The sequence below is a fragment of the Coregonus lavaretus genome (assembly GCF_964263955.1).
Source record: "Coregonus lavaretus genome assembly, chromosome: 10".
Taxonomy (NCBI): domain Eukaryota; kingdom Metazoa; phylum Chordata; class Actinopteri; order Salmoniformes; family Salmonidae; genus Coregonus; species Coregonus lavaretus.
The window spans coordinates 14526293-14545685 of NC_139997.1; the positions used below are offsets into that span (position 1 = coordinate 14526293).

A 19393-nucleotide genomic window follows, 5' to 3' on the forward strand; every position below is an offset into this window, starting at 1 on the left:
TTGGCTATGATGCAATGCGGCCCTGAAGAGTAGATCTCCCAGAACCCCACTCTGCTGGAGAGAGAACCTATGCATGCATGTCATTAGGAACCTTCTGACCCATTTTATGTACAGTGCATTCAGAAAGTATTCAGACCCCTTCCCTTTTTCCACATTTTGTTACGTTACAGACTTATTCTAAAATTGATTCTATAACATCAATCTACACACAATACCCCATAATGACAAAGCGAAAACAGGTTTTTAGAAATGTTTGCTAATTTATTAAAACTAAAAAAACGGAAATATCTTATTTACATAAGTATTCAGACCCTTTGCTATGAGACTCGAAATGGAGCTCAGGTGTATCCTGTTTCCATTGATCATCCTTGAGATATTTCTACAACTTGATTGGAGTCCACCTGTAGTAAATTCAATTGATTGGACATCATTTGGAAAAGCACACACCTGTCTGTATAAGGTCCCACAGTTGAAAGTGCATGCCAGAGCAAAGACCAAGCCATGAGGTCAAATTAATTATCCGTAGAGCTCCGAGACAGGATTGGGTCGAGGCACTGATCTGGGGAAAGGTACCAAAAATTGGTTGCAGCATTGAAGGTCCCCAAGAACACGGTGGCCTCCATCATTCTTAAACGGAAGAAGTTTGGAACCACCAAGACTCTTCCTAGAGCTAGCCAACCAGCCAAACTGAGCAATTGGGGGAGAAGGGCCTTGGTCAGGGAGGTGACCAAGAACCCGATGGTCACTCTGACAGAGCTCTAGTGTTCCTCTGTGGAGATGGGAGAACGTTCCAGAAGGACAACCATCTCTACAGCACACCACTAATCAGGCCTTTATGATAGATTGACAAGACGGAAGCCACTCCTCAGTAAAAGGCACATGACAGCCCGCTTGGAGTTTGCCAAAAGGCACCTAAAGCACTCAGACCATGAGAAACAAGATTCTCTGGTCTGATGAAACCAAGATTGAACTCTTTGGCCTGAATGCCAAGCGTTACGTCTGGAGGAAACCTGGCACCATCCCTACGGTGAAGCATGATGATAGCAGCATCATGCTGTGGGGATGTTTTTCCGCGGCAGGGACTGGGAGACTAGTCAGGATCGAGGGAAAGATGAACAGAGCAAAGTACAGAGAGATCCTTGATGAAAACCTAGTCCAGAGTGCTCAAGACCTCAGACTGGGGCGAAGGTTCACCTTCCAACAGGACAATGACCCTAAGCACACAGCCAAGACAACACAGGAGTGGCTTCGGGACAAGTCTCTGAATGTCCTTGAGTGGCCAGCCAGAGCCCGGACTTGAACCCGATCGAACATCTCTGGAGAGACCTAAAGATAGCTGTGCAGCGACGCTCCCCATCCAAACTGACAGAGCTTGAGAGGATCTGCAGAGAAGAATGTAGGGATGTAGCTCAGTTGGTAGAGCATGGCGTTTGCAACGCCAGGGTTGTGGGTTCAATTCCCACGGGGGGCCAGTATGAAAAATAAAATAATTTATGCACTCACTAACTGTAAGTTGCTCTGGATAAGAGCGGCTGCTAAATGACTAAAATGTAAATGTAACAATGGGAGAAACTCCCCAAATACAATTGTGCCAAGCTTGTAGCGTCATACCCAAGAAGACTCACGGCTGTAATCGCTGCCAAAGGTGCTTCAACAAAGTACTGAGTAAAGGGTCTGAATACTTATGTAAATGTGATATTTCAGTTAAAAAAATGTATAAAGGTGCAAAAATGTCTAAAAACCTGTTTTTGCTTTGTCATTATGGGGTATTGTCAAATAAAATAAAATCACATTTTAAATTTCACATGCGCCGAATACAACAGGTGTAGACATTACCGTGAAATGCTTACTTACAGCCCTTAACCAACAATGCATTTATATATTTTTATAAAAAAAGTATAATAAAACAACAACAACAAAAAAGTGTTGAGAAAAAAAGAGCAGAAGTAAAATAAAATAACAGTAGGGAGGCTACATACAGGGGGGTACCGGTGCAGAGTCAATGTGTGGGGGCACTGGCTAGTTGAGATAGTTGAGGTAATATGTACATGTGGGTAGAGTTAAAGTGACTATGCATAAATAATTAACAGAGTAGCAGCAGCGTAAAAAGATGGGGTGGGGGGGGGGGCAGTGCAAATAGTCCGGGAAGCCATGATTAGCTGTTCAGGAGTCTTATGGCTTGGGGGTAGAAGCTGTTGAGAAGCCTTTTGGACCTAGACTTGGTGCTCAGGTAACGCTTGCCGTGCGGTAGCAGAGAGAACAGTCTATGACTAGGGTGGCTGGAGTCTTTGACAATTTTGAGGGCCTTCCTCTGACACCGCCTGGTATAGAGATTCTGGATGGCAGGAAGCTTGGCCCCGTGATGTACTGAGCCGTACGCACTACCCTCTGCAGTGCCTTGTGGTCGGAGGCCGAGCAGTTACCTTACCAGGCGGTGATGCAACCAGTCAGGGTGCTCTCGATGGTGCAGCTGTAGAACTTTTTGAGGATCTGAGGACCCATGCCAAATCTTTTCAGTCTCCTGAGGGGGAATAGGCTTTGTCGTGCCCTCTTCACGACTGTCTTGGTGTGTTTGGACCATGATAGTTTGTTGGTGATGTGGACACCAAGGAACTTGAAGCTCTCAACCTGTTTCACTACAGCCCCGTTGATGAGAATGGGGGCGTGCTCAGCCCTCTTTTTTTTCCTGTAGTCCACAATCATCTCCTTTGTCTTGGTCACGTTGAGGGAGAGGTTGTTATCCTGGCACCACACGGCCAGGTCTCTGACCTCCTCCCTATAGGCTGTCTCATCGTTGTCGGTGATCAGGCCTACCACTGTTGTGTCGTCGGCAAACTTAATGATGGTGTTGGAGTCGTGCCTGGCCATGCAGTCATGGGTGAACAGGGATTACAGGAGGGAACTGAGCACGCACCCCTGAGGGGCCCCCGTGTTGAGGATCAGCGTGGCAGATGTGTTGTTACCTACCCTTACCACCTGGGGGCGGCCCGTCAGGAAGTCCAGGATCCAGTTGCAGAGGGAGGTGTTTAGTCCCAGGATCCTTAGCTTAGTGATGAGCTTTGAGGGCACTATGGTGTTGAATGCTGAGCTGTAGTCAATGAATAGCATTCTCACGTAGGTGTTCCTCTTGTCCAGGTGGGAAAGGGCAGTGTGGAGTGCAATAGAGATTGCATCATCTGTGGATCTGTTGGGGCGGTATGCAAATTGGTGTGGGTCTAGGGTTTCTGGGATAATGGTGTTGATGTGAGCCATGACCAGCCTTTCAAATCACTTCATGGCTACAGACGTCAGTGCTACGGGTCGGTAGTCATTTAGGCAGGTTATCTTAGTGTCCTTGGGCACGGGGACTATGGTGGTCTGCTTGAAACATGTTGGTATTGCAGACTCAGTCAGGGACATGTTGAAAATGTCAGTGAAGACACTTGCCAGTTGGTCAGCACATGCTCGGAGTACACGTCCTGGTAATGTCTGTCTGGAGTGAGTTATTTCCCCAATCTATTATGTGGAGATTGAGGAGAAAAAAAACGATTTAAGCAATTTTAGGATAAGGCTGTAATGTAACAAAATTTGGAAAATGTAAAGGGGTCTAAATACTTTCCGAATGCACTGTATTCACACACACATCAGTATGCACACACACTCACACACACACACAGTGCACGGTACTGACCACGTCAGTGGCCGATCAAGTGGTGTTACAGCTGTGGGTATAGCTGGGTAGTCAATGTTACTGTAAAGTGTATGATAGTGCCCATGTTTGAAGTTGCAGATATGTCTTAACCACTGACAGATGGAATATGATCTCAAGCATACAGTTTCAGAATATCATAATGTAAACCATAAACATGAAATGTGATCAAAATCCTCCAATTCTGTGCAATGTGGTGTATTTTATTCAGTCGTTTTCATCAGACAAAATAAAAGCAAAATAAAAAACTGGCCAGCAACCATCTGCATTAAAATCAAGTCAATATGTTCTTTATTTAAGCTTAGAAGAGTGTAGCAAAACATTCATTTAGAGCAAAGTAACAGCACAGGACTGGAAAAGCTTTCAGGCGCCAAAATTATTTTAATGACATTTTGTTTGTGCTACGTGCTAAGCTATTACTATATCACATAAGTAGCAATAAATAATATTCAAGTACTATGTGGAGTACATAGACTGGTATTTTTTTTGTTTAACTGGTGAGCTCTGTAAATGTGATTCACATTATGTTTTTCTAGTGAGGGGATGCAGAACTGGTTTACTAAATGTAGTATTTGCACTAGCACAAAGTTTGCACCTGTTGCTTTCCAGGACAAATAAATAATAACTAGTGAAACAAAAAGGTCTAGTTAGGTTTATTTATTATTTAACTAGGCGAGTCAGTTAAGAACAAATTCGTATTTACAATGACGGCCTACGCCGGGCCAATTGTGTGCCACCCTATGGGACTCCCAATCACGACCGGATTGTGATACAGCTTGGAATCAAACCAGGGTCTGTAGTGACAACTCTAGCACTGAGATGCAGTGCCTTAGACTGCTGCGCCACTCAGGATATTATGGGGTTGTGCCTTCAACTCCACTGAGGCTTCATTTCTTTAAACCATACAAGTTTAGTGGAGAACTGCCAAACTAGTGTAAGTCCTTGAAACTGTTGATCACATTACAGTATTAGAACTATTTCACAGAAGAGTAACATTGCAAAAGTCTTATAATGTTATACTTACATTAGAGGCAAAGCTATAGCCTGAGCTGTCCGTGGTTCTGAAGCGACTATGTTCATCATCATCACTGAGACAAAACAGTTGTCAAATGAGACACCCAAAGAATTGTACAGATACATACCAGCTCTATGTCAAACTAAGAAGGACATTTCATGGGGACTACATAGTCTCCAAGGCAACAATTGAACCCCCTTAGGTTGATGTCTGCACCCCGCGTAAATCTAATTAGCATAATAAAAAACTCTCCATAGAAATCTGTTAGTTTAAACTAGAGATATCAGTTTTTTTGCATTGGGTGCGTCTCAATCCACCACATTCGCCTATGTCGCACTTCCGCATCTGTGGTGAAAGGTGAAAGAGCTAGAGTGGTGTTTGTAAGACCATGAGACATCCCGAAAATCGGTCATCTCACAAAATCGTCTGTAGCGTCCGAACGGTTTAGTCTACAAACTATTATGATGAGACTCTCACGTACACGATGGTACTCTCCGTTTTGCTCTACGACCTCCACGACCTCCACAATGCTGCCACCACCATGCTTCACCTTAGGGATGGTGCCAGGTGTCCTCCAGGCGTGACACTTGGCATTCAGGCCAAAGAGTTCAATCTTGGTTTCATCAGACCAGAGAATCTTGTTTCTCATGGTCTGAGAGTCCTTTAAGTGCCTTTTGGCAAACTCCAAGCGGGCTGTCATGTGTGCCTTTTACTGAGGAGTGGCTTCTGTCTAGCCACTCTACCATAAAGGCTTGATTGGTGGTGTACTGCAGAGATGGTTGTCCTTCTGGAAGGTTCTCCCATCTCCACAGAGGAACTCTGGAGCTCTGTCTGAGTGACCATCTGGTTCTTGGTCACCTACCTGACCAAGGCCCTTCTCCCCCAATTGCTCAGTTTGGCTCGGTGGCCAGCTCTAGGAAGTATTGGTGGTTCCAAACTTATTCCATTTAAGAATGTTGGAGGCCACTGTGTTGTTGGGGACCTTCAATGCTGTAGAAATGTTTTGGTACCCTTCCCCAGATATGTGCCTCGATACAATCCTGTCTCGGAGCACTACGGACAATTCCTTTGCCCTCATGGCCTGGTTTTTGCTCTGACATGCATTGTCAATTGTGGGACCTTATATAGACAGGTGTGTACCTTTTGGAATGCACTGTATACATGGAAACTGTTCAATGCCTGTTTAAAATTCCAAATCAAATAGCTAAATGATCCTTGGTATGACCTTCTTAAAACAATTCCATATAGCTTAGTAGAACCCCCCCCCCATCCCCTGGTTTAGACAGGGCTTAGACTGTTTAGTGCCAAAAATAAGGGGTTCAATTCATGTCCCAAGAAATATGAAATGTTTCCTGATCTTTCTTATATCTCTCAGACATAAGAGAGACACTTCAGAACAAAATTCCTTTTTGATATTTTTTGGGGACTATCTGTTTTTTCATGTAGTGAATCTGTTATTCAATGCGTTCGTATGGGCAAACAGCAATAAGGCCAAACATTTATTTTCATGAAATCATTTTTAAAATATATTTTCTTTGTTATTCAAGGGGTCTAAAAATTTAAAATCAAATAGCTAAATGATCCTTTGTATGACTTCTTAAACAATTCCATATAGCTTAGTAGAACTGTTTTGATTCCCTGCATGGTCTCTATTTATCTAGAGCTGCAGGACTAAACTGGGAGAAAGAGTCTGGTCATTCCAACAGCCAAGTTATTCTGCCATGTCACCAGCCATGTACAACGTCACACCACCGAGGCACTGCTGAGAGTCAATCAAATGACCTGGAGGCAGACCAATACTGACTTCTAATGAACCCTTCACACACAGAGTAATTAACACATTATTACAGCCCATGCCAAAGCAGCCTTTCCTAAAGCAATTACATTTAGTCTTTGGCTCTTTAATCAGTCTAATGACTGATTAACAAAAATATTGTTAGTAGAGAAAAGCTATTATGTGGTTTACTGACACAAGTACCAAAAATATGGGTGTACGTTTTATCCAATGTCAATACTAATGTTTGCCATGGTCACTCTGCTGTAATTGCCTTGATCAAGGATAATAGTCAGCGTTTGTGCTTGTGCTTCCAGGGGCGCAGGGTTCTCCAAAAATCACGCCAGTGTCAGGGGTCCAAGAATAACAAATATATTTTCATTAGACTTCAAGCACATTTCTCCTCCCTGTGGGATAGTGGACCAGAAGGACAGAGGGAGTCGGAGCTAGCTAGGGCCTCTGCTCCACTGGTCACAACAGTCATTGTTACTTATGAGAAAAACATATTGGTTGGATGGGCCAAATATGACATGTTTTCAGAAAGGGCTTGACACAGATCATACTGTATATTATCTAAACCTGCAACACCTGGGATAGTCAAAGCTCTCTCTCTCTCTCTCTCTCTCTCTCTCTCTCTCTCTCTCTCTCTCTCTCTCTCTCTCTCTCTCTCTCTCTCTCTCTCTCTCTCTCTCTCTCTCTCTCTCTCTCTCTCTCTCTCTCTCTCTCTCTCTCTTCTATCCATCCCCTCTTCCCTCTTCTCCTCTCTCTAAATTGATAAACACATGCTTCATCTTAGTCAAGGCCAAGGCAAATGTTTGACCACCTGCTGAACCGAAATTGGAGCCCTCAGGAGATCCCGAAGGGGTCCAAGCCTCAGCTCGAGCTGGCCCAGGCTTTAATATATGCCGTTAAATGCAGTAAAACATTCTCTATACATAGCTATCTAGCCGTTGGATTCTGCTGACATCAAGCAAGGCAAGAGGCTCTTCGGAGACCCAGAGACCCAATGCTCCTCACGGATGTTCCAGACTCACCTCTGTTCCTGGAACTCCCTGGGTTCGGTCCAACGTCACTGTGTCCGACCTCCGAAATACACCAGAACCGTGTCTCTCTGAGTTATTATTAACATCTACTGTCTTGTCCACCAGAGCTCTCAAGGATAAAATATTCACAGCTGGTCCTGTGGTTTGGTCCTGAAGCCGCAAATTCCTCTGAGCAAACAGAGAAGCTGTGAATGTGTGAAGCCATCGGTGTGGATTTCATTTGAGGTCCACACAGGTTTGTTAGAAATGATGTAGTCAAAACAGCAACGTTATACCACATGCCCTTAAATCAACGAAACACTGATCTGTACCTTTTCCTGAAGACATCAGAAAACACATTTTTGGACGTGTATAGAAGTTCAAATTATGTGAAAGATGAACTATATAAAGTATAGTTTCAACCTAGTATTCAGACATCTAGTTCTACACTAGAAGTTCAACAAACACTTTGTCAGAAGAATTAAATGTTGTAAAGGAAAATAAAATTCTGCTGGTGTCTTGAATACATTTCAGTCTAATTGTACGGTAATCATATAAACAAAGCTTGAGTGTCCTGTTAAGATGAAAGCAAATTTGAAACGTGCTCAAATGCATCATACTTACTCTATTACACATTTTTGATTATTGAGGCCAACAAAAGATAACGTCTGTTTATATAAAAACAACAGGATCAACAGAGAGATTTTGATTCCACTCAGAAATAACCTCAGAGAGTAACAGTATTGACAGTGATTGAACACACCCTTGGGTGGGGATGGTGGTGGTAGTGTATGTGTTTGTGTGTGTGTGTGCGTGTGTGTGTGTGCGTGTGTGTGTGTGTCTGTGTGTGTCTGTGTGTGTGTCCTGATGCCTGCCCTAGCTCTCTGTCTGATCCTGCTGGAACTGATGTGGAGGTTACGAGGAGAAAAAAAGAAAACATTACATCATGCTTAATTAGAATCAGCTCATGAACAACTTTCTAATATTTATGTTATACCGTATGCCCTCGCTTTGTATCTGACACTCACTGGAGAGGCAGAGGGAAACAACAATGATTTAGACATCATAGGTCAAGGTGGAACATGCTCAGCTGCTATGCCACCTTGAGAAAGCTTTTTTTCTTAAAGAATAAATGTCTGCCCAAGTAGAGAGAGGCCATGTTCACAGTCATACCTCAAAAAACAGGTTTTCCTTTGTTGGTAAGAGATAAAAGAACACATGTATCCTTTACAACTCAATTAAGAATTCCATAGCACCACTTTATGCCATCTGCTTAACAGTGCTGAAATGTGTGAAAACAACTAACATACTCACAATTTAGCAAACTCTCTTTCTATGATGTCAGTATATCTGATCCTTTATATGCTGATCTAAAGTGGTTATACTACGCAACATGCTTGATGTTGCAGTATTCCTTCCCCTCTGTTTGAAATGTTACAGTTGTTTTTGGTAAGATCTGTAAAGGGGACTGAAACTGCCATCCCACAGGGCACACACTGGTTGACTCATTTCAATGAAATTATGTTGAACCAACATGGAATAGATGTTGAATTGACGTCTGTGCCCAGTGGGATATTGTACTTCCTGTATGTATTCTTCTTTGGCTGGTTATCACTTTTTGTATTTCTGTGGGCTGTAGATGTCCAACGTCCATAGCTTTACCTTATCTATAATTCCCCTTTTAAAGATTTAAGCATTTGCGTACTCCTCAGGGTCCGCTCCGTATTTTCTCTAAAACACTGGCTGGGATATGAATCTTGCACAGAATATACCCCAGTTTGAGGTTTGTTTGTTTGTCTACATTTTCCACTGTGAAACCTCAAAGTCAATCCCTGAGTTATGAATGAATTTAGGAACAAGCTGTCAAGTGTACTTATTTGATGTTCTGGCATCGTGACCAGCTTCTAAACAGCTCCTTCCTTCTGGTCAAGCTGCTAGGAAATACGTTTCTCCTTCCTGTAGTACCTACAGTACCCAACTAATTCATTAAGGGGTTGGTAGTTGTACGTTTATATGTCAAAAAGCATACCACTGTTTCTATTCATTTGTTATTCTGACCACTTATAGCTGCTGTTGATACAGGCATGTCATTTTGTATTATAAACTGGGTGGTTCAAGCCATGAATGCTGATTGGCTATGACAAAACGTTTATTTTTTTGTTGGTAACCAGTTTATAATAGCAATAAGGCACCTCGGGTGTTTGTGGTATATTGCCAATATACCACAGCTAAAGGCTGTATCCAGGCACTCCACGTTGCGTCGTGCTTAAGAACAGCCCTTAGCCGTGGTATATTGGTCATATACCACACTCCTTCGGGCCTTATTGCTTAAATATAGACCTACAGTGCATAACATGTGCTGTGTAGTGCTGTGGTATTGTGATATAAATAGGTGCAAACCTAGAAAGAGAAAATTCAACATGGTAAAGAGAAATATATTTATTTGATTCATGTTTAAACGATAGATTAGTATTTAAAAAGAAGAGCATATATGATAAAAAAAAGATTTGTTCAATCCATATTTTTTTGTCTTTTTGGTTTCTTTAAATATTACATAAAATAAATAATTTATTTTAAAGCAGTCAGGTAAAGGTATAGAGATATCCAGTACAGTGAACTTGCATGTTAATAATGTTTGTAAGGGTTGTTTATGCTATGGTGCTAGCATGACTAAATTCTCTGCATTTGACTCACTCCATGGCCCAGCTTCTCTTTCATCACATCTTAGTCACCCAAGTGCTTCCTGTACTGCATCTGTCTGTTTGTATATCTAGCCATTCACTGGGTCACAAAGCTTGAGTGTCAATTTCAGTTCCTCGTATCAGTTAGTACAGAATAAATAACTGCATCGACAGATCATCACAACAACAAATACACACGGTACACTCTGCCCTTTGACCCTGTCTTCAGTGACGCTGTTGGAATCAATGTCCCTTTTTTGTCCTCTTATTCAGTATTGAGATTTGTCTCCAACAGTTCATCCATTGAAAATAATTTGGCACAGAATTTTTTTTCATATTTTCTCCTGTGCCGACTCATAACTTAAAAACAAATATGTGACATCATCAGTCAGACTCCGCGATAATGAGTTCAAACGTTGACTCCATATGACTCCATTATGTCTTTGAAGGTTTCCAGTCTTTCCTCAGTGCAGTGAAACATTCACAGGGGAAGGAACTGTCCAATGAGGTGGCTACACCACTATGGGCAGGAAGTGGGTGGCAGTGTTTTTCCTTCGTGTTTTCTTGCCCCTCATGGGCTTGCCGTTGGCGCTCAGCCCCACGAACATGGCCTTCTTCTTGTTCCGCCACTCTGCTGAGGCATAGGTGTTGTACCTGTTCTCCTCAATCCGCTCGGTCAACCGACAGTCAACACCAAAGTCCCTCTGGAGAACAAACAATAAAAACAAATTGTAAGTGTGTGATTCAACAACTTTGGCAGCACGGGAAATGGAACTGGGGTCTACATTTGCATAATTTCTTCATTAAGCAGAAGTTCCCATCCAGATATCCAGGTTGTTTAGCTCCATTAAGGCAAGCTAAACAACAGTGTAAATGCAGACTTGCAGAGTCATAACAGCAGTAGGGTCCATCAAGCTTCTAACAGACTGCTCTTGTCATTTAGTGTTCTGACTAACTAGACACGAAAATGAATACAGTTGTGATCCAGTAAAGAATGTTCCTTTCCCAAATGCTCTTTAGCCACAGCTCTTCAAATTGGTTCCAGAAGTAAACTGAATGTTCCCAAAGCATATGAGAATATTTTTTCTGCCTAGTGTTTAACTCACGTCGGCTACCTCTTTCTCATGGAAACGTGTGTGAAAATAATCTCCCACAAAATGGTATATATGAAGTTAGAACAAGCTTATCATAATGTAATGCTTGTTTAATGAGGGACAGACAAGCCACCAATGCTTTACTGAATGAATGACAGTACCTTAGTGTGACATAGTAGAATATGTAATTGGAATTATTTTCCTAGCTAGAATGTTTTTTGTGTCTCATTTCATCTGATTTCACTACTGTGAGAGCCGTAGTAACAGCCTTTTACTGTTATGTTTTAGATTATGTTGTATGAGAGCGCATGAAACAGTGCCGGTAGCCCTTGAGGGCTTTTAGTAGAATGGAGAGGCTGTTGTATTGTGTTTCTCTGGTCTGAATAGAGCAGAGCACAAGCATGGTGTGGTATATGGGAGGATCTGTGTATTTGGGAGAGAGGGGCTGTAGGGGCGTCTCGGCTTACTTTCTTCTAGACGACAACTCTTTTGGCTGGGCCGACATGTGCTAGAGGATTATTTACGGGCAGTGGAGTGGAACTGTCCTTTAAAACAACCCTAGGCTTCTCTAAGGGCCCGAGGACAAGGGAGAGAAGAGCTCTCACACAACATCAAAGGAGCCCACTTCTTACGAGAGTATAGTATGGAGGAGAGTTGATTTTAACAGTAAGGTGGCGGTGTAAAAACACTAGCTGGCGTCTAACTAGTGAGTGTTCTGAACACTGAATCAGTCTAATGGGAAGTTTGTATTCTCAACCAAATAATTAGCTACATTTGTAGTTAGGGATATTGTTATTCTGTGTGTGAATTTCATGACAGGCTAAACTTACCGCGCCGTACAGCTCTCCTTTCTTGCTGATTGCCAGGTAAAAGTTACTGCTGAGCCCCTTGATGGCCACGATCCCAACATCCACTGACTTGATCTCCAGCACACCTGACAGACACACAGATACAATCTAAGTTAGTTATACCAGGCCAATACACTAATGTGATAGAAGTCATTGAGTCTTTGAAATGCTTGAAAAAGCTAGCAGTGTCTCTGTTTTGACCGCATACAGTTGTTAGGCTCCATTGTTTATTTGCTGTTGTAGTATGCAGGCAGGCCAGTTGAGTAAGTACAGTAGCTGTTAATGTATAGATGTAGGATCTTAATTTGATCACTCTTTTGTTGCAGAAAATGTTCCTGCACAGCAGGAAATGTAAACGTGTAGTGCATTTAAGTTTTTAAAAGGCTTCTAAAGTTTGTGATTTCCACTTTGAAATTTCAGACTTGATTTGCGCTAATGAAAAATGTATCAACCCCTACAAAAATGTCAATTAATTATAATCCACATAATAATTCACATTTCCTGTTGCTGCAGGATTGTTTTCCTGCTGTAGCAAGCTGGCATGAATGAAGATCCTACATCTGTAAGTGGATACAGTATGTTGTAGTCCATGATTTGTAAGTTACTGTAGTTCTTTCCAGTACGTTTACTGAACCTATTGAGTCATCTACACTACAGAATCCCACTAAGCCACACCAGGGGTCGAGTCACACTGTTATCCCTGCCCATGTTTTAAATAATCACTGTCATCTTTGCTTGAGTCCTGATTGGCTGCCTGGCTGTGTGTCTCTGTGCCAGTCATGGAAAACAGACAGGCTGAGCCTGAGCTGACATTTCATACCCATGCTAACGGTCCATAAATCCTGAGTGCGAGGTGTTGGCCAGGGCTAAGCCTCGGAAAAAACATGTATCCGCTTTTGTTTTGTTTTCGGAGCGGAGCGGCACGCTGGCGAAAGCTGAAATGTAAGTATCAGTTTGCAGTCTAAATGTTTTTTGAACCAATTACTGATTAAAGCCGTGGTAGTCAGTCTCCTTTTTCCCTCTCCTTCAGCATAAACCCATAAAGCTATCATGGGTTAGAGGGGATTAGCTCAGGACCAATTCTGGTGGAAGTGGGTCTTTGTATCAAGCAAGGAGGCAGGGCCTAGGTGGCTGGTCTGGCCCAGTATGGAGCCTCCTAGCCTGGGTCAGAGGAGAGGAGATATTGTCTCACAAGGTGGCTTTTGACAGGCTATAATCAGGTTGTTAATGGGACCAGTTGGTACTGATTCACCTCCACTCTTCCCCCCCCCCAGTGACATCTTTCATTTGGACCATCCCTCTTCTCACTCCTTGGACACACATTTCTAACATCCTGCTGTCCTGGGGGGATTTAATGGGCGGCCTGAGACATGGGGGGACCCAGTTTTAGGAGAGCTGTTGCAGGAACCTTTGATCAGGGGTAAGTTGCTCAGGCATTTACCCTTAAGTACTTGTTCAGCTGGGTGTACAGTATCTGTCCTGTCCATATCGTCCTCTTTGGACTATGTGTTCTGTCCCTGTACTGGGTTACATGTTATGGTTAACAGTTTTTAGGAAGAGTATCTCACTTGGGGACTCTAGTCTACCCCTGCCAGGGACTTTCCCATGTAAACCAACTTCACCTTTGACCCAATACAGTCTGCAGCTGTTGATTCTACTCAATGGTCATGACCTCTAGTCAGACTCCCCACCCCCTAATTTTCCTTCCACTTTCGAAGACAAAAATGTCCACAGGAGGAGTGTGAAAACATACAGATGTAGGATCTTAATTTGGTCACCCTGATGCAGGAGAGCTTTCCTGGAAATGTTAAACTTGTAGTGTATTTGAGGTTTAAAAACGCTTTTGAAGTTTGTAATATCCATGACATTTTATTGAGTCATTGAAATGCTTGAAAAAGCTAGCAGTGTCTCTGTTTTGACTGCATACAGTTGTTCCATTGTTTATTTGCTGTTGTAGCATGCAGGCAGGCCAGTTGATTAAGTAGCTGTTGCAGTTAATGTATAGATGTAGGATCTTAATTTGATCACTTTTTTGTTGCAGAAAATGTTCCTGCACAGCAGGAAATGCAAATTTGTAGTGTATTTAAGTTTTTAAAAGGCTTCTAAAGTTTGTGATTTCCACTTTGAAATTTCAGACTTGATTTTCCCTTATGGAAAATATATCAACCACTACAAAAATGTCCATGAATTATAATCCACATAATAATTCACATTTCCCATTGCTGCAGGATTATTTTCCTGCTATAGCAAACTGGCTCAAATTAAAATCCTGCATCTGTATAGACATATTTCTAAAGATGCTATTATAAAACACCATAAAACTATTAATACATATTTAATCGACGCTGAAATAAACAAATCCAAGTCCCTGTACTGAAAACAAAGTCCTAGTACATCGTCGATGCCTAAGCTAAACCATTTCGTATGAATTGGCAGTGGAGTGAACCGAATCTGTGAACCGGTAAAACAAGCAGTGGCCACCACTCAACAGACGGATTTGACAGGCTTCTCTATACACGGCGGGCGTGAGAGAGCCCCTTCTGTATGGGCTCTGGTTGCACACAGCTATTGAGTGTGGTGATAAGGCTATCCGGCCTCGTCTCTGCTCCTCTGCCTTCCCTCAGCTTTATGAACAGAGGAGGGGAAGGGGGGATGAAAGGAGGAGAAGAGAAATTGGATGACAGAGCGGAATAATCCCTGATCAAAGGGAGTGAGGGAGAGACAGAGGGAGAGACAAAAGGAGAGAGAGGCAATGCCAATTGATACAGGTGTATGGAGCCTACTTGGAATAATGAAATTGTATGGAAATACAACACACTGCATAGACTTGCAGCTACTGTACACACTCACACTGACTCAAAGTCACAGTTAAAAACACAAACACACACCTTCACCATCTGCGCAAGAGTGACTGGTTCAAAACAACTTTTTAAATTCTAGCTGCCCTGTAATATAGATGGCACTGCAGTATTTTAGGTAAGCTTGCAATGTCAAAATAAAATCTACCTCTGCCGTGTTGAACGTCAGGCACCTGCTTTAGCCGTTTGCTTTGGGCCGTTTGATGTGGTGCATTAAAGCAAAACCCATGGCTTTTTTAGGACCCCTTGTCAGTCACCAGAACATTTCCTCTGTCTGCACTCAGGAGTTGAAAGGCAGGGCTGCAACAAAAGGCTTAAATTGCAAGAAAACAGAATAAACCAGAGACTGAGCCTTACTGTTCCTAGGCAGCACAGGGCCAGACCCATTTCTCTTCAGCCCCTTCATTCACAGCGGTAAAACGAGTATCCTTACTCTACCTCTCTTTACGTCGTTCCTCTCTCTCTCTCTCTTGTCCCTCTCTTATCTCTAACTGCATCTATGTCTGTTTCTCTCTATCTTTCTCTTCACTCTGCCCCTGTTCCTGCCTCCTCACTCTGTTTTCTTTTTATGCTTGGGAGGTTGTTTTTTTCTCCCTGTTGTTGGCATGTCGACCAAAGCTGACATTTTTATTTTGTGACGGTGGACTTTTAAGTTTTATGACCAATATTGAAAGTGCAATAACCAGAGTTTTCTTAACCAACAAGAAAATAAGGTGCTGACATTTTGCAATCAACATTTTTCTGAAACTACTAAGACAGAAACCTGTGTACATAACAGGACTGTGTTAGTTTTATATGGCAGATTCAGTAAAACCAGGCCCAAGGTCCTGTAACAGTCGACTGCAGTCTTCATTGCTAATGAAGGGTTAGTTCCAGATATGGACAAGACTATATAACAGAGTCCAAAATCAGTTTTCCGCCTCATTTCACTGTATGAAACTGTATTTGTGCTACCTAGAGTTGTGGTCCAATGTTTGCTTGCCTCACTAAAGGAATTTACCACTGCACACAAGAAGAGGGACTGTGTTTATGGTGTATCGTGATACTGTATGAGCGCAGGTAAAACATTTCTGAAATATCTTGGTTTAGATAAGGTGAGTCGTCTGACTTCTATCTCTTTTCAACCTTAAGTGGTTGATGTGGTTTCACAGTATTTGAGTAATTTGTGTGTCTGGGGGTTCTCCTACAGTACTGTTGGCAGAGGCCAGGTCTGCTAATTACAGGGTTACTGAAGAGCAGACAGCTGGTGGCTCAGTTTAGTTCTGCTGACTGACTGTCCATTGGGTGGTCGAGTCAACTGCCTGGTGTGACTCCCATCGTCAGCAGCCTTGCCTTCTACCGTAGGCTCTGTAGGTGGCCTCTCTCCTCCCGTCCCGTCCCGTCCCTGCCCACAGACCCACTATCGCCACAGAGGGACGTGATTTCTTGGCAGGGTAACAGAACTCACATTATCGCATCTTGTCATAATTACATCAAAATGTGTAGCTTCATCCAGCCAACTTTACTGCTGAGCCTCCCGTATTTCTACCCCTAGATTCTACTACAACACATACAATGCATGCCCTATTCTGAGAGAAAACATACCTTTTCTCATCAACACCAGACATCAATTCGATACTACAGATCAAGCAGCTTAGATGCCACAAGACCACCAATGTCGTCACCCCAGAGTGTGTGCATAATTGTCCTGGGAACCCCAACTTGCTGCCCCTATGACAGGCATGTCTTTCCGATTAACCTTCCAGATCCTGGGGTGTAGAGACAGCTCAGGCCCTATTAAAGAGGTTGGCACTGGGGCACGGTTTGGGGTTGGGGTTGGGTCTGAAACTTGTGGACGAAGCATATTATCAGGGGGGCTGGTTCACAACTCTACAGGGGTAGATAGGAGGGGCTAGGGCTGGGGCAGTGGTAGGAGGTGTAGTGGCAGGGCAGGGGAGAGGAGGGGGCTGGGGCTGGTGTAGTGGCAGGGAGGGGAGGCTGGGGCTGGGGCTGGGGTAGTGGCAGGGCAGGCAGGCTGGGGTAGTGGCAGGAAAGGGGGTGCTGGGGTAGTGGCAGGGGAGCGGTCTGGGGTAGTGTAAGGGGAGTGGGCTGGGGTAGTGGAGGGGGAGGGGGGCTAGGGTAGTGGCAGGGAATGGGGGGCTGAGGAGGGGGGGCTGGGGTAGTGGCAGGGCAGGGCAGGGCAGGGAGGGGGGCTGGGGGTCAGGGGTTGACCCTGAGCTGGCTCCTGACAGCAGTGTCTCACACCTTTGATCTGGCCTCCACAGGCCTCTGGCTCCCAGGCTACTGAGAGATCAGTGTAGTGGGGTCTGGGCTCTACACCCCTCACCTCCTCTACACCCCTCACCTCCTCTACACCCCTCACCTCTACACCCCTCACCTCCTCTATAGCCCTCACCTCCTCTACACCCCTCACCTCCTCTAGATCCCTCACCTCTACACACCTCACCTCTACACCCCTCACCTCCTCTACACCCCTCACCTCCTCTACACCCCTCACCTTTACACACTTCACCTCTACACCCCTCACCTCCTCTACACCCCTCACCTCCTCTACACCCCTCACCTCCTCTACACCCCTCTATACCCCTCACCTCCTCTACACCCCTCACCTCCTCTACACCCCTCACCTCCTCTACACCCCTCACCTCCTCTACACCCCTCTACACCCCTCATCTCCTCTACACCCCTCCACCTCTCCACCCCTCACCTCCTCTACACCCCTCCACCTCTCCACCCATCACCTCCTCTACACCCCTCCACCTCTACACCCCTCATCTCCTCTACATCCCTCCACCTCTCCACCCCTCACCTCCTCTACACCCCTCCACCTCTACACCCCTCACCTCCTCTACACCCCTCCACCTCTACACCCCTCACCTCCTCTACACCCCTCACATCCTCTACACCCCTCACCTCCTCTACACCCCTCACCTCCTCTATACCCCTCACCTCTACACCCCTCACCTCCTCTACACCCCTCACCTCCTCTACACCCCTCACCTCCTCTATACCCCTCACCTCTACACCCCTCACCTCCTCTACACCCCTCTACACCCCTCACCTCCTCTACACCCCTCCACCCCTCACCTCCTCTACACCCCTCACCTCCTCTACACCCCTCATCTCCTCTACACCCCTCCACCTCTCCACCCCTCACCTCCTCTACACCCGTCACCTCCTCTACAACCCTCATCTCCTCTACACCCCTCACATCCTCTACACCCCTCACATCCTCTACACCCCTCACCTCCTCTACACCCCTCCACACCCCTCACCTCCTCTACACCCCTCCACACCTCCACCCCTCACCTCCTCTACACCCCTCCACCCCTCCACCCCTCACCTCCTCTACACCCCTCACATCCTCTACACCCCTCACCTCCTCTACACCCCTCTACACCCCTCACCTCCTCTACACCCCTCACCTCCTCTACACCCCTCACCTCCTCTACACCCCTCACCTCTACACCCTTCACCTCCTCTAAACCCCTCACCTCCTCTACACCCCTCACCTCCTCTACACCCCTCTACACCCCTCACCTCCTCTACACCCTTCCACCCCTCCACCCCTCACCTCCTCTACACCCCTCACATCCTCTACACCCCTCACCTCCTCTACACCCCTCTACACCCCTCACCTCCTCTACACCCCTCACCTCCTCTACACCCCTCACCTTCTCTACACCCCTCACCTCCTCTACACCCCTCACCTCTACACCCTTCACCTCCTCTAAACCCCTCACCTCCTCTACACCCTTCACCTCCTCTAAACCCCTCACCTCCTCTACACCCCTCACCTCCTCTACACCCCTCACCTCCTCTACACCCCTCTACACCCCTCACCTCCTCTACACCCCTCACCTCCTCTACACCCCTCACCTCTACACCCTTCACCTCCTCTAAACCCCTCACCTCCTCTATACCCCTCACCTCCTCTACACCACTTTACCCCTCACCTCCCCTACACACTCCACCCTGCCTCCTAATTAGTGGTGACTCCAGATGAACTTAAACACGCACAATTTATTTTACTTTTCCTGTTGAAAAACAATATCCCACGTATAAATACAGTAACGTACACACACTTAATGGTAAAAAAAAAATATGTTTTGTACAAAATAGTGTTTTTTTGTGCAAACTTCAAGGAGTTGGCCTGATGGTGCCCTCTGATGTCATTGGCCTCCACCTTTGTTGAGGAACAATAGAGGAGCAATAGAACAAAAAAGGAAAGACCCCTCCCCCACTTGCGCCATGTTATGACTTACCTTGACCACCTATTGAGATGTGCCTGTTGTTAACTAACTCAGGTGATAAATTAGCTGAAAAGGAGACTGGAGTAGGACTTTAAGGTTAAGGAGGGCTGTGAAAGTGTTTCCGCAGTTTATCTTCTAGGCCCTTCTGAAGATTATGTTG

General features: G+C 44.8%; 1 protein-coding gene across 1 annotated transcript in view; it reads right to left on the minus strand.

Moving 5' to 3' along the window:
* Window positions 1–10692: 10692 nt before the first annotated feature.
* LOC311135723 (fibroblast growth factor 10-like) overlaps window positions 10693–19393 on the minus strand; it is a gene marked incomplete at both ends in the record, with an annotated part of 30549 nt that continues 21848 nt past the window's right edge. The window contains 2 exons of the mRNA XM_084169749.1: window positions 10693–10884; window positions 12105–12208. Coding sequence (XP_084025875.1) covers window positions 10693–10884; window positions 12105–12208 — 296 coding nt within the window. The remainder of the gene's footprint in view (window positions 10885–12104; window positions 12209–19393) is intronic.